Source organism: Salminus brasiliensis, chromosome 24 (genome assembly GCF_030463535.1).
Source record: "Salminus brasiliensis chromosome 24, fSalBra1.hap2, whole genome shotgun sequence".
NCBI lineage: Eukaryota > Metazoa > Chordata > Actinopteri > Characiformes > Bryconidae > Salminus > Salminus brasiliensis.
Genome location: NC_132901.1, coordinates 14,119,959 through 14,142,925, shown reverse-complemented (window position 1 = coordinate 14,142,925; position 22,967 = coordinate 14,119,959). Strand labels below are relative to the sequence as shown.

Sequence of the window (22,967 nt, the reverse complement as noted above, 5' to 3'; positions counted from 1 at the left end):
AGCAGGTTTGGTTTGGAGGTGGTGGACTATAGAGCAGGTTTGGAGGTGGTGGACTATAGAGCAGGTTTGGAGGTGGTGGAATATAGAGCAGGTTTGGAGGTGGTGGAATATAGAGCAGGTTTGGTTTGGAGGTGGTGGACTATAGAGCAGGTTTGGTTTGGAGGTGGTGGACTATAGAGCTGGTTTGGAGGTGGTGGAATATAGAGCAGGTTTGGAGGTGGTGGACTGTAGAGCAGGTTTGGTTTGGAGGTGGTGGACTGTAGAGCAGGTTTGGTTTGGAGGTGGTGGACTATGGAGCAGGTTTGGTTTGGAGGTGGTGGACTATAGAGTAGAGCAGGTTTGGAGGTGGTGGACTATAGAGCAGGTTTAGTTTGGAGGTGGTGGACTATAGAGCAGGTTTGGTGGTGGTGGAATTTAGAGCAGGGTTGGAGGTGGTGGAATATAGAGCAGGTTTGGAGGTGGTGGACTATAGAGCAGGTTTGGAGGTGGTGGAATATAGAGCAGGTTTGGAGGTGGTGGACTATAGAGCAGGTTTGGTTTGGAGGTGGTGGACTATAGAGCAGGTTTGGAGGTGGTGGAATATAGAGCAGGTTTGGTGGTGGTGGACTATAGAGCAGGTTTGGTTTGGAGGTGGTGGACTATAGAGTAGAGCAGGTTTGGAGGTGGTGAACTTTAGAGCAGGTTTAGTTTGAAGGTGGTGGACTATAGAGCAGGTTTGGTTTGGAGGTGGTGGACTATAGAGCAGGTTTGGAGGTGGTGGAATATAGAGCAGGTTTGGAGGTGGTGGACTATAGAGCAGGGTTGGTTTGGAGGTGGTGGACTATAGAGCAGGTTTAGTTTGGAGGTGGTGGACTATAGAGCAGGTTTGGTTTGTAGGTGGTGGACTATAGAGCAGGTTTGGTTTGGAGGTGGTGGACTATAGAGCAGGTTTGGTTTGGAGGTGGTGGACTGTAGAGCAAGTTTGGTTTGGAGGTGGTGGACTGTAGAGCAAGTTTGGTTTGGAGGTGGTGGACTATAGAGCAGGTTTGGTTTGGAGGTGGTGGACTGTAGAGCAGGTTTGGAGGTGGTGGACTATAGAGCAGGTTTGGTTTGGAGGTGGTGGACTGTAGAGCAGGTTTGGTTTGGAGGTGGTGGAATATAGAGCAGGTTTGGAGGTGGTGGAATATAGAGCAGGTTTGGTTTGGAGGTGGTGGACTATAGAGCAGGTTTGGTTTGGAGGTGGTGGACTGTAGAGCAGGTTTGGTTTGGAGGTGGTGGACTATAGAGCAGGTTTGGTTTGGAGGTGGTGGACTATAGAGCAGGTTTGGTTTGGAGGTGGTGGAATATAGAGCAGGTTTGGTGGTGGTGGACTATGGAGCAGGTTTGGTTTGGAGGTGGTGGACTACAGAGTAGAGCAGGTTTGGAGGTGGTGGACTATAGAGCAGGTTTGGTTTGGAGGTGGTGGACTATAGAGCAGGTTTGGAGGTGGTGGAATATAGAGCAGGTTTGGTTTGGAGGTGGTGGACTATAGAGCAGGTTTGGTTTGGAGGTGGTGGACTATAGAGCAGGTTTGGAGGTGGTGGAATATAGAGCAGGTTTGGAGGTGGTGGACTGTAGAGTAGGTTTGGTTTGGAGGTGGTGGACTGTAGAGCAGGTTTGGTTTGGAGGTGGTGGACTATGGAGCAGGTTTGGTTTGGAGGTGGTGGACTATAGAGTAGAGCAGGTTTGGAGGTGGTGGACTATAGAGCAGGTTTGGTTTGGAGGTGGTGGACAATAGAGCAGGTTTAGTTTGGAGGTGGTGGACTGTAGAGCAGGTTTGATTTGGAGGTGGTGGACTATAGAGCAGGTTTGCATTGGAGGTGGTGGACTATAGAGCAGGTTTGGTTTGGAGGTGGTGGACTATAGGGCAGGTTTGGTTTGGAGGTGGTGGACTATAGAGCAGGTTTGGTTTTGAGGTGGTGGACTACAGATTAGAGCAGGTTTGGAGGTGGTGGACTATAGAGCAGGTTTGGTATGGAGGTGGTGGACTAAAGAGTAGAGCAGGTTTGGAGGTGGTGGACTATGGAGCAGGTTTGGTTTGGAGGTGGTGGACTATAGAGCAGGTTTGGTTTAGTGTCATTTTCTAATTATCATCCAAAATACTAACATATCAGTTTTCTTCTACTAGTAATCAGAAGCACGAGTCTGCCCTCAGGTAATTTGCAGGCAAGCAAGAGAACAAAGTGTCCTGCAACAGGATTCTGCAGACTATACTGCCATCTAGAGGGCAATGCTGTTTGGAAGATCCAAGTCAACATTTAGGTCCAGTTTTCAGTCATTAATTAGAGAAAAGGGTGTAAAAAATGTCTGTTACATGAGCTTGATTTTTGTCATGGGACTAGGTAAAAAAAAAATCAGTCAATATCAGTCATACGTCAATTAATTTCCCAGTTCACTGATTGTATTTAGTTACTGCCTAACTGAATAATATTATTATTTTATAAGTAAGTGAAATTATTAAATTACAAAACATGGGTTTTGTTTTAAATAATACACTAATAATATCAGTAGGATTGTGAAATTGTTAAATAGCGTGTACCATGTTATACCAAATACCAACTAATAATGTTCCAGAAGATGTTTTTTTTCCTGAACAGGTAACTGATAGTTCAGTCATGTACATATAGTGGTAATATATGTCCTGTGTATGAGGATTAAATTATAGTCAGATGTTGTTTTAACACAGACCAAATGGTGTGTGGTGTTAAGTGATACTGCACTATATCAGTTTTATTGATCTGCTCAGGGTTCAGGCCTCTAATCTGCTTCACTGTAGAGCATAACTCAAACCTGAAGAAGTTTACTACCTAATGAAAACTGTACATTTATGGATCAGGCATTATGTACGTGAGAGAGAAAGACCATGGGTAAAGTGATGCTTCAGCCAAAAATCAACATTGGATGACACACTGTTCTCTTTAAATGAATAAAAGGACATAACATAGTTAAAACAGTGAGTTATACAGTACCATAAAGCACATAGACAACAAGTCTATTAGAGATTACTGAAACACTTGGTGATTGGTGAAGTATTTCATCCCCCACAGTCTGCCTGTAGACACAAACTATCTTTGTACTTGTATTGTTTATGATGACATGAGTTAGCCAGCATGCTTGTCGCTAAATTAGCTTCTAAACGTGCAAATCACTCCACAGCCACCCAACCACTGTAGTTACTTAAACACTGACTAACGTAACCATCAAGACTCAGCATGCCACACTGCACTGTAGCAAGTATACTGGTGTTTTACTGTTTATTGGTTAGCTGATGTTAGCTTGCTAGCTGCAAAAACGGATGGGGTTTTTTTTTATTTTGGCCATGCTTCCAGTCCAGTTGTTGACGTCAGTTTCACAGGGCAAATGGAACTGTAAATCTAGTGTGACCGCCGCTTAAACTTTTGTTAAACAATAAGATACAGAACATCCACTAGGACCAGCTGGACAGTGCTTTACAGGCTCTGAATACTCCTCTGTGTCTCAAAAACTTATTTTCAATACCACATCTTAAAAAATAATAATAAAGAAGCTGCAAAATACTGATGCTAATTCCAGACAAATACCAATGCAATGACTGATTTAGAGTATTCAGTTTATTCAGGCCAGCCCCAGAACTGTTTGAACTAAATGTGTGGGGGATTCTTAATTAGTATTCCTAATTGAGTGGTTTAATACAAATACACTTAATAAAACTGAAGCAATAATAGACAGCAGTAAAACCTGCTACAGCAGCATATCATGTATTTTCAAACAGCTGGACTGTAAATGACTGTAAATGGATTTTGCTGTCTGCCTCCCTCTAGTGGTCCACAGAAATGACAGCTTTGGCAGTACTACAGTTTTTAAAATCTGTGTGTGTTTGTGTGTTTGGCAGAATTTGTGACACCTCGAGCAATCCTGACCGGGCATGACTGTGAAGTGACGTGTGCAAGTGTGTGTGCGGAGCTGGGATTGGTTATTAGCGGCTCAAAAGGTAAGGGACAGATACAGATGCATTATTTTAATTTCATCACACAATAATGATATTTCTCTTCTCTGTCAACAACAAGCCACATTTGTATACTGAACTGCTGATGACTGGATGTGTTTTTCTTTAGTGCACCATTCTGAGTAAACTTTAGAAAATCCCAGATTCTAGAAAATCAGTGCTGAAAATCTCAGGAGATCAACAGTTCAGAAATCAGTGCATAAGAAAATAAAAACAATTAAATAGATAATCATTTTTTTTTATGATGATCATAAAATGCCTGTGAAAAAAAAAAAAAATAAACCCTTTCAACTACCATAAAAAACAGCCAGCAGTTCCAAAGTAGTTGCTTACAATATCACAACAATCCTATAAAAACACCCTAGCAATTATTATTACTTTTATTATTATTATTATTATTATTCTCAGGATATCAGCAGTTCTAGAAATACTCAAACCAGCAAAACAAACAACCCATTTCCCCCCCAATTCTGAGCTCATGGTCTGTATCTGCAGAATTTTATTCATTGCACTACTGCCACATGATTGACTGATTAGATCATTGCATAAATGAGTATGTTTACAGGTCTACACTTACTGTCTAACTTGTAATACATATAAAAATTAATACATTTAATAAATTAATTAATAAAGTTGGTTATGTGAGCACAGTTATAAAAATACTGACATCTCTGTGAACAGTCACTGTCTAGATGTGTTTAGTTCCACCAGCAGCTCCCTGATTTACCCTAATGACTGATTAGATGGACTAGGTTTTGGGTGGGAACTGAATGGTGAAGCTAAAACTATCATACACAGAGCAATTACCATCAGTTGTTTATTTGTCTTTATTTCTTAGTATTTATATGCTGTAACTATACTAGTCTACTACTACCCTCTCGCTAAGGGTCCTCAGATGGCTTTTGTACAGTACTGTGTGTGTTTGTATATGAATGAAAAGTATGACTATAGATGTTTATATTTGTATCAGAATGAAAACTGATTAAGAGTCTGTGTCTGTGATCAGAGGGTCCGTGTCTGATCCACTCGATGAGTGGTGAGCTGTTGCGGACTCTGGAGGGCCCTGAGGGGTGTGTGCGGCCCCGGCTCCTGCAGGCCTCCACTGAAGGACACTGTGTTATCTACTACGACCACGGCCACTTCTGCACCTACAGCATCAACGGCAAACTACTGCAGCACAAAGAGCTGGAGGATAACATCAGGGTAAATGCATACACGACTGTATACACTAGTAATGCCCAAGCAACCACCAAACAAACTACCATAGTAAACAGCTAGCAGTTCCATAGCAGTCACTTGCAATATTGCAACACCCTGGCAAACAACATACATTATTATTATTATTATTATTATTATTATTATTTGAAATAGTGTAGAGTTTTCATAATTGTTAAAGTATCCATTACATATGTTGAGTCATATCATCGTAACTGAGCTGAACTATTGTGAGGTGACAGATTTACACGGCTGGTAGATGAAGATTTAGCTTGAGCAGACAGCAGCACTCAGTGGTGGTGTGTTACGCTGGCTGTTGGAATTGCAGTCATTCAGTTCTTCTACTCTCCTTTTTTTTGTCTGAAAGAGCTGGTTCTCCTCTCTCCTTTTTCCTCTGAGTCTGTGCAGCATCACCACATCTAACTGGAGTACTATTAAAGGCAGTCTCTCTCTCTCCCTCCCTTTCTCTCTATTCCTTCCCCCTCTCATGCTTTCTTTTTCTTCTCCATCTCCCCTCTCACTCTTTTTCGTTCTCTCTTCTCTGTCTTTCTCTCTCTCCATCTTTCTCTCTTTTACTCACTCTTGTCTGAAAGAGCTGGCCTTTGATCAGCAGTGTTACAGCATGTCAGAGACAGAGAGACTTTCAGTCTGCCCTAAGGGGGAAAGACCCTGTGTGTGTGTGTGTGTGTGTGTGTGTGTGTGTGTGTGTGTGTGTGTGTGTAAGAAAGAGAGAGAGAGAGGCCACATTAGTCACCAGTGGGCAGCTCTCCCAAAATCCCAGCAGCTCCTTTTCTCTTTTCCTGTAGGCCTGGGAAAATACCCACACACACACACCTGCTTCCCATTTCCAAAAAGCTGCAGCCTGGTGGGATCTTGTTGCCCTGTGCTGTTCTCGGCCTGATTAGCTTCCTCCGCGTGTCCGACTGTCATTTATTTTCACTCAGGCTGGGGAACGCCGGCTCACCTGTTAACACTAACCAGCTACCCACCCAAGTTCTGCTTTCAACCAGATTAAAGCATCATTGTTTTCATTAATAAAACATCAATACAGCTGATACTACACCTACTACTATTATTAATGATAATAATAATACAGATTAGTGTTACTTAAACTAACAGTAAACGTAATCCTACGTGGATATAGGTGATTGCACTGCATTGATTCAACAGGATTTCCACTCAAACTGCCTTCAGGTCCACCTCAGTATTTTGTACTCACGACTTTAGTGCTCATAAGTTTTTCTGTTGCCAACAGAGAGCAAGAATATTTACAGTTATATCTACTGCGAACAAAACAAACAAACAAAGAGCAAGGTGTGAGCTGAACAGTATTTCTATCCAGTAAGACGTATCGGTTGCGTATAAGAGTAAACCAGTAAAAAAATAGACTGCAGTGTTTATGTTGCTAAATATCCAACAGATAACCAATTTAAAATACAGTTACCCCTAACTCGGAAAGCCAGAGCTCACTGAAAAATCTGAGTTTCCCACAAATACGGGTTTGTGGTGGGGTTCATGTGCACTCTTGAAGGCCGTATTACTGCACAGCCTGCAGTTCCTTCTCCAGCTCCTTAAACTCCTTTGTGTTTTTGTTGTTTATTCCTGTCTTAATTCTTTTCGTTTTGTTTTAGGTCATTCTTGTTTTCTGATGCTAAGGGCATTTCCTTTCCGTCTTGGTTTGACGGCAGTCAGCAGAGTGATCGGGTGTTTGTGAATAAAAAAAAAATTCTGCAGAAATAACAGCGCTTCTCAACCAATCAGCTTGCATGGCCGTGACTAGCTGTTGTATAATTACTCTTGAAATGACACGCTCCCTCTAATGGGTATGGCAGGGTGATGATGATGAACAGAGCTATAGATTATTCTGAACTGACTGGTTGAAATTGTCTCATCTCAAGGGAGGTCAATTTCCTGTAAGCAGATAATCAGAGTATAATATTATTTCTAGTTATTTATCCTTAAATCATTTAGCATGTTTATGAAACATATTCTGTTGTATAGTTTATAGCTGTAGCACTGTATACTCTTATTCCTCTGCGAATCTACTTACTGGTTAGCAGCAAAACTAGTAGAACGTAGCATCCTGCTAACTGGAGCTCTATGCCAGATTAGTCTATTAGAGTGCCCTACTGTTCTGCCACTAGCTAGGGTGATTTGCTTTTGCCCAGCCTGCTTCACCAACAGTATTTTTTACACTGTCCTGTTCCACTGGCATTAAGACTTTACTTCTCCTACTCTCTGCTGTGTGTGTGTGTGTGTGTGTGTGTGTGTGTGTGTGTGTGTGTGTGTGTGACAGTAATGTTTTTAGCAGATTTTTTCCATCCACTGACACAATTAATTGTGTTAATGTCTCTATAAATACAGTCATTACCCTTTCTGGAGAGAGCCTGACCTGAAACAGAGATAAAGAGAAAGAGAGAGAGAGATGAAAAAGATCCTGTTCTGTCTGGTGTTGTCGGGAGCAACAGTGCTGTTTAGCATTACCGACTGACTGTACGTCTGATATCCTACTTCTGGCAACAATGCTGTATCACACTGCTATTCATGACAGAGACGAGTGATTTACACAGGCAAGCAGAGCCCCAGTAGAACCTCCAGTCTCAGTAGAATGCCAGCTGAAACCTAAAAGAACCCTAGCAAAATTCCATAGTCATAGAGCCATAGTCAAATCCAAAAAGTTTTAGCAGAGCCATAGTGGGATTTCAGCAGAACTCTATCAGAAACAGAATCCTACTAAAACCCAAATAGAAGTTTAGAAGAGTCCTTGTGAAATGCCAGGACAACATTAGCGAAATTGCAGCAGATTCCTAGCAGAATCTGTGCAGAACCCTAGTAAAATCCAAAAAGACGTTTTGCAGAGCCCTAGCAGAATCCGTGCAGAACCCTAGTGAAAATCCAAGGAGAAGTTTAATAGAGCCCTAACAGGATGTCAGGAGAACCCTAGCAGAATTCCAGCAGAACCCTTATAAAATCGAATTAGAAGTTTATCAGAGCCCTTCAGAATTCATGCAGAACCTTAGTAAAAACCCAAAAAGAAGTTTAGCGGAGCCCTTTAATAATTTCAGCAGAATCCAAGGAGATTTCCATGAAGGCCCTGGTAAAACCCAAAAGGAATTCCAACAGAATCCTAGCAAAAAGGTTACTGCAGACTACTGTCTGACCCATCTCTTTAAAGATAATCACTTAATTAAGCACAGATCTTACACTTCTTGTAGGCTTGTGATTGTAATTATTGCCATTAAATAGGAAGAGGAGCAGGAGTTAGTGTACAGCTGTTTAGCGCTGAGCAACACAGAGATGGAGCAGATTAAGGAAGAGCAGGATGATGAATTTGTCTGGGTTTCGCCTACTCCTGGCTTCACATATCTGAGTAAAATTACGAGCTGCTGCACTTCCCTCAGTGTAAACCAACACTCAATTACACACACATCACACACACATACACATAAAATTCTGAGGCAACATATACTCTTGAGGTAATGTGATACAGTTCAGCTGGTGATCTGGTAATGCAGTGTGTGTCCATTTACTCCTGGTGTTGAGATATCAGCAGATATCAACTGCTTGTTGTGCTGATTCAGCTCCTGAACTGCTGTACCGTTGCTCACAAAGCTTAGTTTGTACAGGCCATAAAAACATTCAGTGGTTTAAGCGGCAGTGTCTTAAAGATTTCCTCCTCGTGATTATCGGTTTTGCGAAATATCTTCTTTTTTCAAATGTGCTTCACCACCATTTTTCTCATTTTTAAGATAATATTGCATATTCTGAATGAAAAGAAAATATGCTATTTGTTGTGCTTGGATATCTATATGCCACATTTCAGAGACTGTATTTGCTACTAGTTTGCTAGTGTTAAATAGTGTGTAGTATGCAGTATGTATAATATTGGGCACCAGTCTTTCCCCAGTGTGAGTAACGTGAGGGTGTTCTGTGGATTTTGGGCTGCAGTGTCTCTGTTGTGAATACTGACTCCTGCAGTAGTGTATATCTGTGTCCCTGGACACTTTTAAAACTCTAACACAGCCCATAAGAGCAGAGGAAGAGCCGAGGAGTGAATAAATCTGCTGCTCTGTCTGCCCAGCTCTGCGGGACTCCGGCGCTGCAGAAGAGAACAGGCTGTACATCAGCTTTGATTCTGATAGGCTAAGGCAGCTGAGGCCCTTCTGGCCAAACATGCACACGAGATTTGGGAAACCCCTCTAAACACAGGCCAGGAACGTGACCAAGAGCCAAAAAGCACTTCCTGATATCTGGCTGTGTTCAAATGTGCTGTATTTCTGGTATGGCACAGTTTTCGATACACCTCTAAAACAGTGCACTATGTAGTGAATAACATGTCATTTTAGATATTACTCACTACACTGCACTATGCAGTGAAAAGAGCATATTTTGGACATTGTCCAAAGTAGTGCATGATGTAGTGAGCTTATGTTCAGACACGTCCCAAATTACTACACTATATAGTGAATACAGGATATTTTCATGCACAGGACAAAATGTACTATAAAGTGAATGAGGCAGTTTTGGACGCAGTGCAGAATAATGCTCTATGTAGTGATTGGGGCATGGTATTAATAAATTGTGTAGTGAATAGGTCATATTTTTAGTCAAAACTGCTCAAAAACACGCACTACGCAGTGGATGGAGCCCAGAATAATGAACTGTACAGTGAATAGGGTATAGCTGGTTTAAGAGGGTATAGTTTAAAGGAATGCCCTATATATAGTGTATAAAGTGGAGTGTGGGACCTACCCCAAATACAGGCACTATATAGTAAATTCGGCCTGATTTTGGACACAGGCGTTACCGTCAACACCACAGCCTACATGCTGTATGAGGGGGATTTATCACAGGCAGTGTAAAAGGTAACGTCTGGAGTTGATTTGAGATGTAGCAAGTTGAATGTCCAGCACATGTGCAACACACATTTCTGAATGTAGCGCTGCAGCAGATGGATTTTAAGGCATATTTTTACAGTAAGGTCTGAAGTTCAGGCCTGGTTTGACTTTACACACATGCAGGGAGAGTTTACTTACAAAAACAAAATACAGCAAAATTGCACTTCATAGGAATTTGTTAATACACAGTACACACACACAAGACAGCCAGATGCTAAATAGAATATTGCATAACTGTGCTGATAATGTGATCATATGACAGTCTGTACTCTAAATCTGCTCTTACTGAACATAGTTTAACCCTGTTTAAACTGTAAGATCAGTAGATTTCTACTGATTTGTCTATCAATGGCTTTTAAATGAGCAATGAATAGTATTACTTTATATGCCATATCATCTTATTTTGTATGCTGTGGATTGTATGGTATGTGCAGAGATATCTGCGAGATTTACTGTCTGCTGAAAGATGAGGTCAAAGGTCAGTGTAATAATGAAAAATGGCAGCTGTACTGAACCATCTACTATATTTAGATGCAGATTAGTTACAGACTGAATGTGTAAGCCGCTGCCAGATCACATGACTCTGTCTTTTTCTCTTTTTCAGCAGACGATTAGGTAAGAGAACAGTTCTACTGGAAAGCATTAGATATAAACATGCCACGCTAACGGTGGTGGCAGTTATCGGAAGGTCTTCTTTCAGCATTTTTTATCCTTAACAATCATCTTAAACAAAGAATCTGCTGAAGAATTGCTGAATATTTTATAGGAGATACTGAATAGGCCATAGTAGATTTACAGAAGATACTGTGAATTGTATCTACTAAATAATTATAGTAGATACTAAGTAGATACTGAGTAGTATGAATAGTAGATACTACATTTGATCAAATACTTGGATTTATGTGTGTAGTTGATACTGAGTAATTCATAGTAGATACTGATTAATTCGTAGTAGATGCTGAGTAAATTGTAGTGGATGCTGAGTAAATTGTAGTATATACTGAGTAAATTGTAGTAGATACTAAATAATTAGAATATTATACTGAATAGTTCATAGTAGATACTGAGTAATTTGAAGTAGGTACTGAACAATTCACAGAATATACTGTGATTTGATCAGCATCTACTGAATACTTAGTAGTTGATACTAATTCATAGTAGATATTGAGTAATTCATAGTAGATATTGATTAATTTGTAGTAGATACTGTGTAATTTGAAGTATATACTAAATAATTAGGAGTTGATTCTGAATAGTTCATAGTAGATACTGAGTAATTTAAAGTAGATACTGAGTAATTTGAAGTAGATACTATAATTAGTAGTTGATATTGAATAATTCATAGTAGATACTGAATAAGCCATAGTACATACTAAATAAGTCATAGCAGATTCCGAATACGTTGTAGGAGTCAGAATAATTTGTGATAGATGCTGAATCATTTACTGTAGATTATTTAGTTTATTTATTTAAACAGCTCCAGTGTACTCAAGGTTACTTGAAAATAAAGGAACACATAACAATATTACACAACACACACACAATATGAAGGGCCATGTCTGGCTTCACTATGATGTCCATCAACTCAGTATCTGCAACAGGACAAAGGAAACAAAATTAAATCATAACAAAATCATACAACAGATGCAGCCAGAGTAGAAACATCTCTCTCTCTCTCTCTCTCTCATACGTACCAGCACTCTGAGTGTTGGTCCAGCTGTCTGCATCTGTTCTGCAGCTGTGTGCACTCTATGGTCAGGTTAATGTAGCTGGTGAGTAGCTGATGTTTGGTCACTGACTGTGCAGCAATGACCAATAGCAGGATAATACACAGCATCCCCATACACACAACCGACACCCTGCACAGATCAAACCGACCCCCCCATCCAGCACAGAGACAGAAACCTCTCCACTTTGAGAGGTTGGAGGGGCTACGTATAGGGCTGGGAATGAATTCTGGATAGACAGACAGACAGACAGACAGATTAATAGACAGACAGACAGACAGATGGATTTTCCCATTAGTCATCAGTGCCATCTCCTCTCCAAATTTAAAGGATAATGCAAAAACATGACACTAGAACCTGGTTGAGGTGCTGTTGATTCTGCCCTGATCTGGCACTGCTTGTCTAGACTCCTGCCACTGGAGTGAACCAGTGAACAGTTAGTAACCAGTTCAACCTATTTGAAGTTTTCTATGCAGAGCTGTTGTCTTCTTTTCACAAGGTTGGAGTTGACTTCTTTTTCACCTACTTCCTATCTGAATTTCATCTTAAATGGTGCAGCAGTCAGCTTTTTCTAGTTCTTATATGTTGCAATCCTTATCTTTAGGGATATGAAGCATGTAGAGGCAGACATATCAAAAACATTTTTTGTGGCTAAAGTTTGCACTGACTGACAGATTGATTGATATACAGACCAGCAGATTGATAGACAGACAACTTAATTATTATGGTTATTTACCATATACGCCGTACTGCAGGCTGCTTTCTCTCTTAGTGTTGACGTACAAGTCTTTATCATCTTCATCATCCAGCTGCTCTGGTAAATCCAGTCTGTTTGCATACATTATTTCTCATAAATAATTTTTCTGTAGTCCTGATGCTAAGAGTGGGGTTTTAGAAATGCTGCAGAGTCTGCTGAGTCTCAGACTGGCTGATGTAATTTAGAACAAATGCCTCAACCTCCTTCATTCAGGAAGTGGCCAAGCAAACCAGAAAGATCTAAAAATGCTTTGAATATGTAAACGTGCTTTTTGGAGTTCTGTTTCAGCTTTTTAGAAAGCAAACTCCTCAACTTATCCTAAAAGGACTGGATAAAGCACCATCATTTTAGAGAATCTACTGCTCCAAAGCTCAATGCTGAGGGGCTTTATACCTGAAGGTGATGAAGGTGGGATGAAACCCTGTATGGTTTTCTTTAGGATTATTAATTTAATTAAAAAGGTTACATTTCTGTGTGAATTATGGGTCTGTTCTTTATTTTTGGGTTGTTTATCCTATTCAGTTATTAATAGTCTTATGTATATACACTATATGTGGAGCGCAGAAATAAAAAAGAGACTATGCAGGTGCCGTTTGGCTATCTGTGTGTGTGTGTGTGTGTGTGTGTGTGTGTGTGTGTGTGTGTGTGTGTGTGTGTGTGTGTGTGTTTTTCTGGTGTGGGTCTGAGTGGGTGTGGGGTATAACCCTGGTTTTGAGATTGGTTTGTTTTTTCCCACAACCTTTACCAGACTGGGTCAGAGTAATGGGAACAGAGTAAGGGGGGGCTTAGTATGGCTTTATTAAGTTTGTTATTAATGTACATTAGAGACCAGAAATATGGCAGTACACTGAAGTCAAGGTTGCCAGGTGAAAACAATGAAAATTATTTAAAAAAATAGCAAGAACAGTAGTTGGTAGATGGTGTCTTAAATGCATAAATAGGCAGCCTTTTTGCTTAATTGTTTCATGTCCTGGATGCTGTATGCTACGTTTTGTCTGTGTCCTCAAGTTATTATTATTATATTGTTATGATTATTGTGGTTGTTGTTGTTAGGGGCCAAAACACTGTTATTTTATCATTATTAAAGTGAGCACTGCTGACTTTATTATACAAGGTTTTATACCTTATTATTATAAGACACAGTATTAAGTGTTTCCTTGTGCATGTATGTATGTGTAGGCAATGCTGCTGAGCAAGGATGGTCAGTATCTGCTGTGTGGAGGGGACGGAGGCGTTCTGTCCGTCTGGCAGGTTCACGATCTCAAACAGCTCTTCTCGTACCCCGGCTGTGATGCAGCTATCCGCTCCATGGCCATCTCCAATGACCAAAGGTAACACCCTTGACACTGGATAATAAAGTGATTCTTTGCTGCTTTTCACTCTAATCTTAACGATTGTCACACACAGCAATTTCAACGCTTTTCCTCAAATTGAAAATGAACATTAAACACACAGACTCTAAACACTTTTATAATATAGTTCAGTGAGCAGATGTTTTAAAGAAGTACTCCAGTGTTTTTTCCAGCTAATCTCAGTCTGTATCTGTGTCTGTGGTCATTTACCACAAACACTAATGTCAATACGTCTCGCTAAAAGAACCTAAAAACACGCTGACTCTAAACTCAGATGGGCAGATGGGTTGTAAAGTGAGTAAACGTTAAGGCTAAATGCGTGTTTCTGTTTGTATGTTAGGTTGTAAATCTGTGTAGCTGGTTCTTTCAGAGATGGCACTAGTGATGCACATCTGCATCACTGGTTTCTGTTATGAGGAGGTTTGTGTTTTCAAAGTTTAGGGAGACTGTGGAGCCTGTGGTCATCCACCATGTGCTACACATAGAGCAGATAGATCCATTTCCTTTAACAATAACCTGCAGCATTCGAGGGATACAGCAAACCTTTAGCGCTTAGAATACAACAGCTTAAAAGATATGCCACAATGTAACGTGTCTCTCTCTCTCTCTCTCTCTCTCTCTCTCTCTCTCTCTCTCTCTCTCTCTCTCTCTCTCTCTCTCTCTCTCTCTCTCTCTCTCTCTCTCTGTCTCTCTCTCTCTCTCGCTTTCTCTAGATGTATAATCTCTGGAATGGCATCTGGCAGCATCGTTCTCTTCTACAACGACTTTAACAGATGGCATCACGAGTACCAAACCAGATATTGATCCCTTACCTGCACGGTTACCGCGGTGACAGATTGTGGCACTATGCGATGCTGCCACAGCACTATCGAATACTGAACACTGAATGTATTCTGAATATTCAAATAAGCATAGCTATTTTTAAAAAGGGCATTGCTATATTTTGTAGATCTTATTGAAATTTCGTATCGTAGGGAGGGGTTATGTATCTAATATTTGGGGAGAAAAAACCTGACAAAAAAAAAATCTATTTTTAGCTGTAAAATCTATTTTCACCTCGACTCTGATGCTGAAGAAGGGTCAGAGAGGTTAATAGTTAGAAAAGTATATTTACATTCTATTCTGTTGTGCGTATAGAGAACACATATATTTGTGTACTACTGGGTGAGTGGGGTTTTTCTTAATTTTGGAACGCCGTGACCAATTTTGAAGGGTTCATCTGTACGCACGATCTTCAGCAAGTTTTGCCTTTAAGCAAACTTCCTAAAATTCGACAACATGAAATACAATAATTCAAACATTTGATGCACACGGCTACACATAAACTCCTTCATCATAGCTGCCTAATCTCACACACACCATTCATTAGCATCTGTTTGCCATGAGAGGCTTTCCGTTATGAACAGAGTGTGTGTGTGTGTGAATGTGTGACCTGTATAAACAGCAGTCATCCTCTCCAGGCTCCACCTACTAATGTGTTTTTTTCATAGTTTCTGTTGTAAGATCGAATGACATTTACAGACAGCTGATAAAAACCTATTTGACCCTAATAAAAACTTGTAGCTCCACCTCAGTGTATATCACAATACCTACATTTAGAGTGTTATTAATATTCAACCCTAATGAGAAAACTGTAGCTCCACCTCAGTGTATATCACAATACCTACATTTAGAGTGTTATTAATATTCACCCTAATGAGAAACTGTAGCTCCACCTCAGTGTATATCACAATACCTACATTTAGAGTGTTATTAATATTCACCCTAATGAGAAACTGTAGCTCCACCTCAGATTATATGTACAGCTTCTCATTAGGATTGAATGGGATTTTTACCTGTGTTATGTAAATCTTGTGCAACCTCATGACCGTTACTATTAAAGAACACATAGTAGGCAGAGCCTGGAGAGCTTGATTAGCTGCTCATCATTAATAGGCTGTTAGTGTAAACCTATATATGTGTGTGTGTGTGTGTTTAATTAAGGGCTGAAATCTGCACGTGGTTAAAAAAAAATCTGTAATGTGGGTTTAGCTAATGTTCTAGTGAAAATAAGACCAGTGTAAGGGTCAGAGTGGTTCTGTGAGATACGGGCTGACTGATTTGCAGAAGAATGATTCTTATTATTTGTTGTTTTTATCTTTTGTTGTTTTTGAACTCCAATTCTCCACGTCTACCTGCCACCCAGGCCTGCTTTTGATGTGTCCAATTAGTTATGAGGCATGTTATGTTGTGTACAAGTCCTCAACCGTCCAGAAAACTACTAACATACTGATTCACTTAATCTCTCTGAAGTACGTGGGTTCATGACAAGAGGCTCAGTTCTGAACTCCACAGGCAGTGGAGAGTCTCGTAAGGAGTGCCTAGGTTTTTCAAGTGTTTTCATTCGAATCTATCTGCTGTATCTGTAGCATACGGTTGATTACCACATACAGTCATTTCTCTTAACAGATACTCATTATTTCTAAAAATCATTTAATAGAATACGTTCAACACGTTTACCTGAACTTGGAAAACTTCAGAAAACCAAATAACCCTTAACTGTGTCAGCGGAGAAATCAGTTTTGGCTGCCATCACTTTGCCTGCGTTTTGCCTGTATTTGTTGTGATTAGAGTGGAGTCTGTGAAAGCCATGCCCACATCACTATTCCAGTAACAAAATACCACTAATTTGCTCCCTTGAAAAGATCACTGACTTCCATCATAAACAACCTTCATGTGAGCAGGTTTACTGTTCTTTTCTCAATTTAGGAAAACCTGTGGAAATGACTGTGTAATCAGCCACACACATATAGCAGATAGAGATAAGGATGAACTATTCCTTTAATCATTTAAACGCATTGCTGCCCCCTTGTGGCCAGTGGTGGTAATGAGGAGTAAGCCCTGTTGAAAACCAAGAATGAAGTGTAATGATGCACTGCCTATAGATGATGATGATGATGATGTATGAGAAGGAGATTTCCTCTCTGGAGAGAGTGAGGCCTGGTGTGGAAATGACTACTGTTTCATTTGTTTTTGTTTTTTTTGTTTTTTTTTGTTTTTAGCTTTGTTGTTGGACTTCATGGCAATCTGAGTGGAATGTGTGGTGAATTATAATAAACTGAGTTTTGTACCTGGAGGTGCTTTCAAATCTGGTGATATGTTTTATTGGGTAATGTCATAAATGATCATAAATGATGTGACAGATATAAATTAGGCAAAAAAAGCTACCACAATAAAAAAAACCCTTCATATATAATGCCATTACTACCCACCAGGTGTGAACGTACCAAACTGCCACTAATTTGCTTTAACAGTGTAGGAACAAAAGTACACAGGCAGATTAAGCTAAAAATAAACATGAATAAGTATGTTTCCCAGTTTTCCAGAGTCCATGCATCTTCTTATTCATTCCTGGTCAGGGTCACAGTGGGTCTGGAGCCTACCCAGAATCATAGGGCACAAGGCAGGAATACCCCTGGACAGGACATTAGTTAATTGCAGGGTACTACCACACACACCCTTTCACACCTAGGGACTATTTAGCATGGCCAATGTACCAGAATACATGCTCTGTTTAAATTTACAGCCACAGAAGTGACTCCTGTTGAACCCTAAATCTGAAAGTGTGATTTCCAGTGTTTCTTTGTGTTCTGCAGTGAGTTAAAAGTGTTCTTAAGAAGCTGAACTTGGACTCTTTCAGCTCTCCCCATTCACGTCTGCATCCTCTAACAGAATAAAAAAAGTCTGCAACTGCTCTGAGATCAGTATAAAAATGCAATGAGCAACAGAGCTTTTCTTCAGACCGACTCTTGAGCTGTGACATACCTGACTCTGAGACGCTGCTCTACGGTTCTTTTGGCTTGCATAGAGTGTAAATAACTCTGCTGCCCCCCTGCGGGCAGACCTGGTGTCACAGCAGAACTGTTCTTTCCAGGTGTTTGCTTGGTGATTGCTCTGATATCTCTAATAGTACCAGCATAGAAAATGTTTTCTGTCTGGATGACCAGCTTTTCAACCACCTTCACCAACAAAGACCAGCTTAGACCATCTGAAACAGCCTTCTGGCAGGGTAGTTTGTTCTCAGCAGTAAAAGCATTTACTGGATTAATGAGCTGCATCAGCATCTGTTTGGCAGAAGTAGCACCTCTTAGTTGAAATCGGTGTGCATTGTGTTCTTCGGCTTAGCTGAGGTTGGCTAGTGTTGTAGGCAGTTGTTAGATGGTTGCTCAGTTGTTATGATCCTTTATGCAGTTGTTAGTGTGCTGCTAAGATATTGGTAGGTGTTTACTGAGGTATTGTAAGTGGTTGCTGCGGTGTTATTACGTAATGGTGTTTCAGGTGGTTTCTAAGGTTGTAGCAAGGCCTACCACTTTATCTCATGTGGGCGATAAGATAGCAGACAACTGGAATGAATGACCTCTTAGCTGGCATCTAGGCTGCTGCTATGCAGTTCATGTATTACTCAAAGTGGTTGGCAAAATATGGTAGGTATTTATTATAGTATCTTGGGTGGTTGCAGTGGTGTTGATATGTGGTTGATGTGCCCAATCAAAAAGGTGTCTAATCCAAAAGCTGTACAGTACCACAGCTTTCCAGTCAGACTAAACATCTTGGAGTTTTTTAAATATCTTGAAACCTGTGGGATGAGTGAGTGGACAAAAATACCTGTGCATTGTAAAATTAAGTAATATTTCCAAATATTAAATAACAGAGATTACATTTGGATTCTAATCTTGGAAAAACAAAAGCAACAAAGCTTCAAGGTTGTCTTCTTAATATGCTTTTATTGTAGTTTGTAAGTGTACAGTGTGTTTGATACTGTGGATGCAATTCCAAATTGTGGTTCTACAAAATAAAGTCTTATAAATAAACAAACAAACAAATAAATATATAAATACATACAAACATATGTACATAGTGCTGAAACAAGCAATAAATGTATTTCACTGTGTTAGCAATCCCCTGTAAAATCACAATTGCTCCTGTGCTGACTACCCAGAACCCATTGGTGGACGGGGGGGCCCTCAAGCCTGGACTTATATTTTCCCTTTGGTGTGCGATTTTAAATTTGGGAACAACAGCACACAGACTCAGATATTATGTCTTTTGTGTTTTATCCATAAAAATTAGATCTCTTATGAATTTCCACTTTAACACAAAACAGCAGGATATCTCCAAAATAAATCTTCTTACAGATAATTAAGAATTTTTTACCTGATCAGTTTCTTAGATTTTACTTTGATTTCATTTTACCAATATAAACATTTACAAATATCCACAAGTGTTTACATTTCATTTGATCACTTTAAAAATAGATCATGTCTAAGTGCATAATTTAATAACTTGCAATCAATTTCTACTAAAAAAAAAAATTACTTTAAGAGATAGGAAGTAAGCCCTGTGCTGGACTACACAACAATCTAATGGCCCACATTCTTGTTTCCTTTAAGCCCCACAACTCGAAATATTTTAAACTGAAACAGATGGTTCTGTGTCATGCAGAGATATTGCCAGGCTAGTTTTAATAGGGGAGGGGGGTTACAATATATAATGTACAATATTAGTTGAAATAATAGTAGGTTCATTTTCCAGTATTCAGAACATGCAAAACCTCTAAGCCTCTCTACATATATGGCAATAGGGCCTTGGAGAGGCTACTACTAAGCCTTTAACAGCTAACAACCACTAATGTTGTAAGAGAGTGTACTGTAGCACAAAAGCTTCAAAAGACAAGCGGTGTGCCTTATTTTAAATAAATCAGCTACCAGGTGAAGATGTTTAGCTACAAAATGAAGTATATCTAACGTTAATCAACCTCATAGTTTCAGATCATTAGAAAAGATCACTAGAAACCTATGCAGCTGTCATTACCAATGCAAGACCAACGGCAAGAACTTTTGGTTCCATGAAGAACCGTGTTTGTAAAAGAGATGTGTGAGAGTAAAGAACTTCTTAAAGGTCTAAAGACACTTCACCTAAAGTAAAGTTTCTTCAAAGATTGTATTTAAGTAAATATGGATAATCTCTAATAATCTATATAAAATGAAATTTGGACTCAATGTAAAGAACAACTGCCAGATTCAAATTATGTCAGAAAGTGAAAAAGTGATGGCAACTATTAAAAACAAAGCCATGTTTTTAATTCTTGTCTCTAAATGATTCCAAATATTGCAAATCATTCTGAATCTTTCTGAATATGTTTTTATATTCATATTTCAGTGGTTGAGAATGCAGACAGTCATTCAGATCAGTTTGCTGTGAAATAATGCAAAGAGCTCAAGCTGGTTACACTGGAAGACCAGCTTAGCTGGTTGGTTTGATGGCGCAAGCTAGTCGACCACCATGGCCAACTCGGTCTACCAGCATAATCAGCTTGACCAGACTGGTTGACCACCACAGGGTACCAGCCTGCCAGCCCATCAAAGGCAATCTAGCCGTGGTCGAAACAGTGCCCTACTCATGTAAATGATTTGAATTGACATGTAAAATACAGTGTTTACAGTTTATAATACTTAGATCTAAATTGTAAGAATTTTTATTGTGTCCAAAAAATGGTTTAAAGATTTACACTTTCGACTGGTAATGTATACACACTTGCACTTCTAGGGAGAAGCACAAAGCACATTCATTTGACCTTATTTTATCCCTCGTCTCTTGCTTTATTTACAAATTCCACATTTCTGTAAACGTAAACAAAAAAGGTTTGAAGTGCAGTTCTTCAGTACAGCAGATCGTCTCCTGTTATGGTAGGTTCCTCTGGTTTTTTAGTCTGTATTTTGGGCAGATGAATTCTGCTCGAAGCCACTACCAATATGTTAGCTGCATGTGTGCCCGCACTGGCAACACTAAGCCAGAATGAGAACCCCAGGTTCTCTTCTAGAACCACAAGGTGGAATAAGTTTTCCCGAAAGTTTGCCACATGTTCTGTCAACCGATGGCACCGAACTGCTGCGATGAAACAGGCAAAAGCTAGTGAACTGAACAGAGCTGAGAGAGAGACACAGAGAGAGAGAGATTAGTAAGAGTTTAGTAAATATGAAACATTACTTACAGTATAGATAGAAGTCCTGTTGACCTACCTGCTATAAAGTTCCAGAGGTAGAGACCCAGAGGTCCTTTGATGGACTGGTAGGGTACTTTCTGGCATTGTAAATGCAGAAGGCCAGACTCACCAGTGCAAAACCAATAGCAATGAAGAGGAAGAAGATTATGATCATGTGAAGGCCGCCATTGATTTTCCTTATCAGTCTTGGGAAAACTGCCAAAGAGAAGACATACCACATAATCTCAATAATCTCATAACCTCAGTCGTTTAATTTGTGACTTTTGGCCAATGATGCACACTGGAAAAAATGCCATCTAAAATGCAACAAATACGCTACATGTGAACGACCTGTTGATAAAGGAGAATCACCGTTTTCCCTCTATATTTCCTTCTATATTCATATTTCAGTGGTTGAGAATGCAGACAGTCATTCAGATCAGTTTGCAGTGAAATAATGCAAAGAGCTCAAGCTGGTTACACTGGAAGACCAGCTTAGCTGGTTGGTTTGATGGCTCAGCTGGTCGACCATCATAATCAGCTTGACCAGACTGGTTGACCATCATCAGTGCCCTATTCACTATATAGTGAACTACTTTGGGGTTCCACTGTTTGTAGTGGTGTCTCACAATCCCACAATGCACTGCAAGAAGCAGTGTACATATGATGCATTCAGATTGCTTGGGTGACGCACTCTGCTGAGCTCATTCACCGAAAGCGTTCACTACCTTGTCGAGTGCTGTTCCCTATAGCAGTGCTGTGTATGGTGCATAGCTCTGTATATAGTGTCTGGATTTTTTCACATGTAGGGGGCAGTGAACAGTTCGGACACAGCTAACACCTCAGGCATCAGGCAGAGATGAAACCCTGATCAAAAGGAAAGCTTTCGTTAGTTGCTGGTTTCAGATGATCTAAGCTGGTGTTTGATGCTCAATAGCCAAAGTCATAGGTCAAGGTGCTTTACCAGCTGAGCATCCAGCTGGACTCCACAAACCCATACAATAACATACCATTAGCTGACCCGTTTAATTTATCAAGTTGGTTAAGCTTTGACCACCTGAGCCATCATATTAAAAGCATTTTTTACATACATAGCTTTCTATCTGAACAGCTGAATTACTACCAATGACCTTGTTTAAGACCCTGCTTCTTAACTGTTATTAAAGTATTGAAGAATGCCATCATATATTCCAATGTATCATATCTAAGGTTTATATGATTTATAGAAGTCCTTTTACTTAATTTGGTAATTTAACACTTACCAAGGGTACTAGGCTATTAAGCATGTGTAGGCTCCACTGTAGTTAAGGTCCCTGCCACATCATTTACAGAGATATTTGAAACAGTCTTTTATCATTTGCATATAATATTTAAGTCATTTATAAACTCCTCCTTTACCAAAGTCTTGTTTCCAAAAGGCTACAGGAGAGAATGGCTACAAGTTCCATGACTCTGTGTTTGGTTGATATTGCTAAAAGCTGAGAAATGCCTCTTAGTCAACTGGTCAACCATCTGTTGATGATGTTCTAGTTTTGTATCCATTAAGCTACCATGTGAAGATACAGGACGGGGTCGTCCAGTGCTGAGGCGATTTGCATTCAGATAATCATTAGTCATTAGTCACTAATATACAGAGGAAGGGGACTGACGTCATATACATACATACATTCATTCATGCCACATTTCTAAGCTTGTTTACTAATGATGATAATGTTGTTCACTACAGAATATGAAATGTGGGAAATGTGCTGGATGGCTCCTCCGGAACCTCCAGGAGCTGAAGTGCTGAAGGAACCCACAGTGAGGAAGCTGGAGCTATATTACTATACTACAATACTATTATCTGGAGGATCTGTGAGGCGCCTACCTGTCTTGTTGGAGGTAGGACTGAGGTAGGACTGAGGTAGGACTGAGGTAGGAGGCTAGGACAGGTTACTAATTACATCCACATAATATAGGACTTTCAATAACCTGTTCTGCATAGCAACACATAG

General features: G+C 39.9%; 2 protein-coding genes across 3 annotated transcripts in view; one reads left to right on the top strand and one right to left on the bottom strand.

Moving 5' to 3' along the window:
- The window catches only part of lrba (LPS-responsive vesicle trafficking, beach and anchor containing), a 295,746-nt gene extending 278,667 nt beyond the window's left edge, over positions 1-17,079 (top strand). For both annotated transcript variants that reach the window (XM_072669753.1, XM_072669751.1), the window contains 4 exons: positions 3,890-3,988; positions 5,010-5,206; positions 13,780-13,931; positions 14,666-17,079. In XM_072669753.1, coding sequence (XP_072525854.1) covers positions 3,890-3,988; positions 5,010-5,206; positions 13,780-13,931; positions 14,666-14,756 — 539 coding nt within the window. In that variant the 3' untranslated portion in view covers positions 14,757-17,079. The remainder of the gene's footprint in view (positions 1-3,889; positions 3,989-5,009; positions 5,207-13,779; positions 13,932-14,665) is intronic.
- Positions 17,080-20,291: 3,212 nt separating this feature from the next.
- The window catches only part of clrn2 (clarin 2), an 8,582-nt gene continuing 5,906 nt past the window's right edge, over positions 20,292-22,967 (bottom strand). The window contains 4 exon segments of the mRNA XM_072670035.1: positions 20,292-20,918; positions 21,011-21,067; positions 21,070-21,189; positions 21,555-21,565. Coding sequence (XP_072526136.1) covers positions 20,650-20,918; positions 21,011-21,067; positions 21,070-21,189; positions 21,555-21,565 — 457 coding nt within the window. The 3' untranslated portion in view covers positions 20,292-20,649.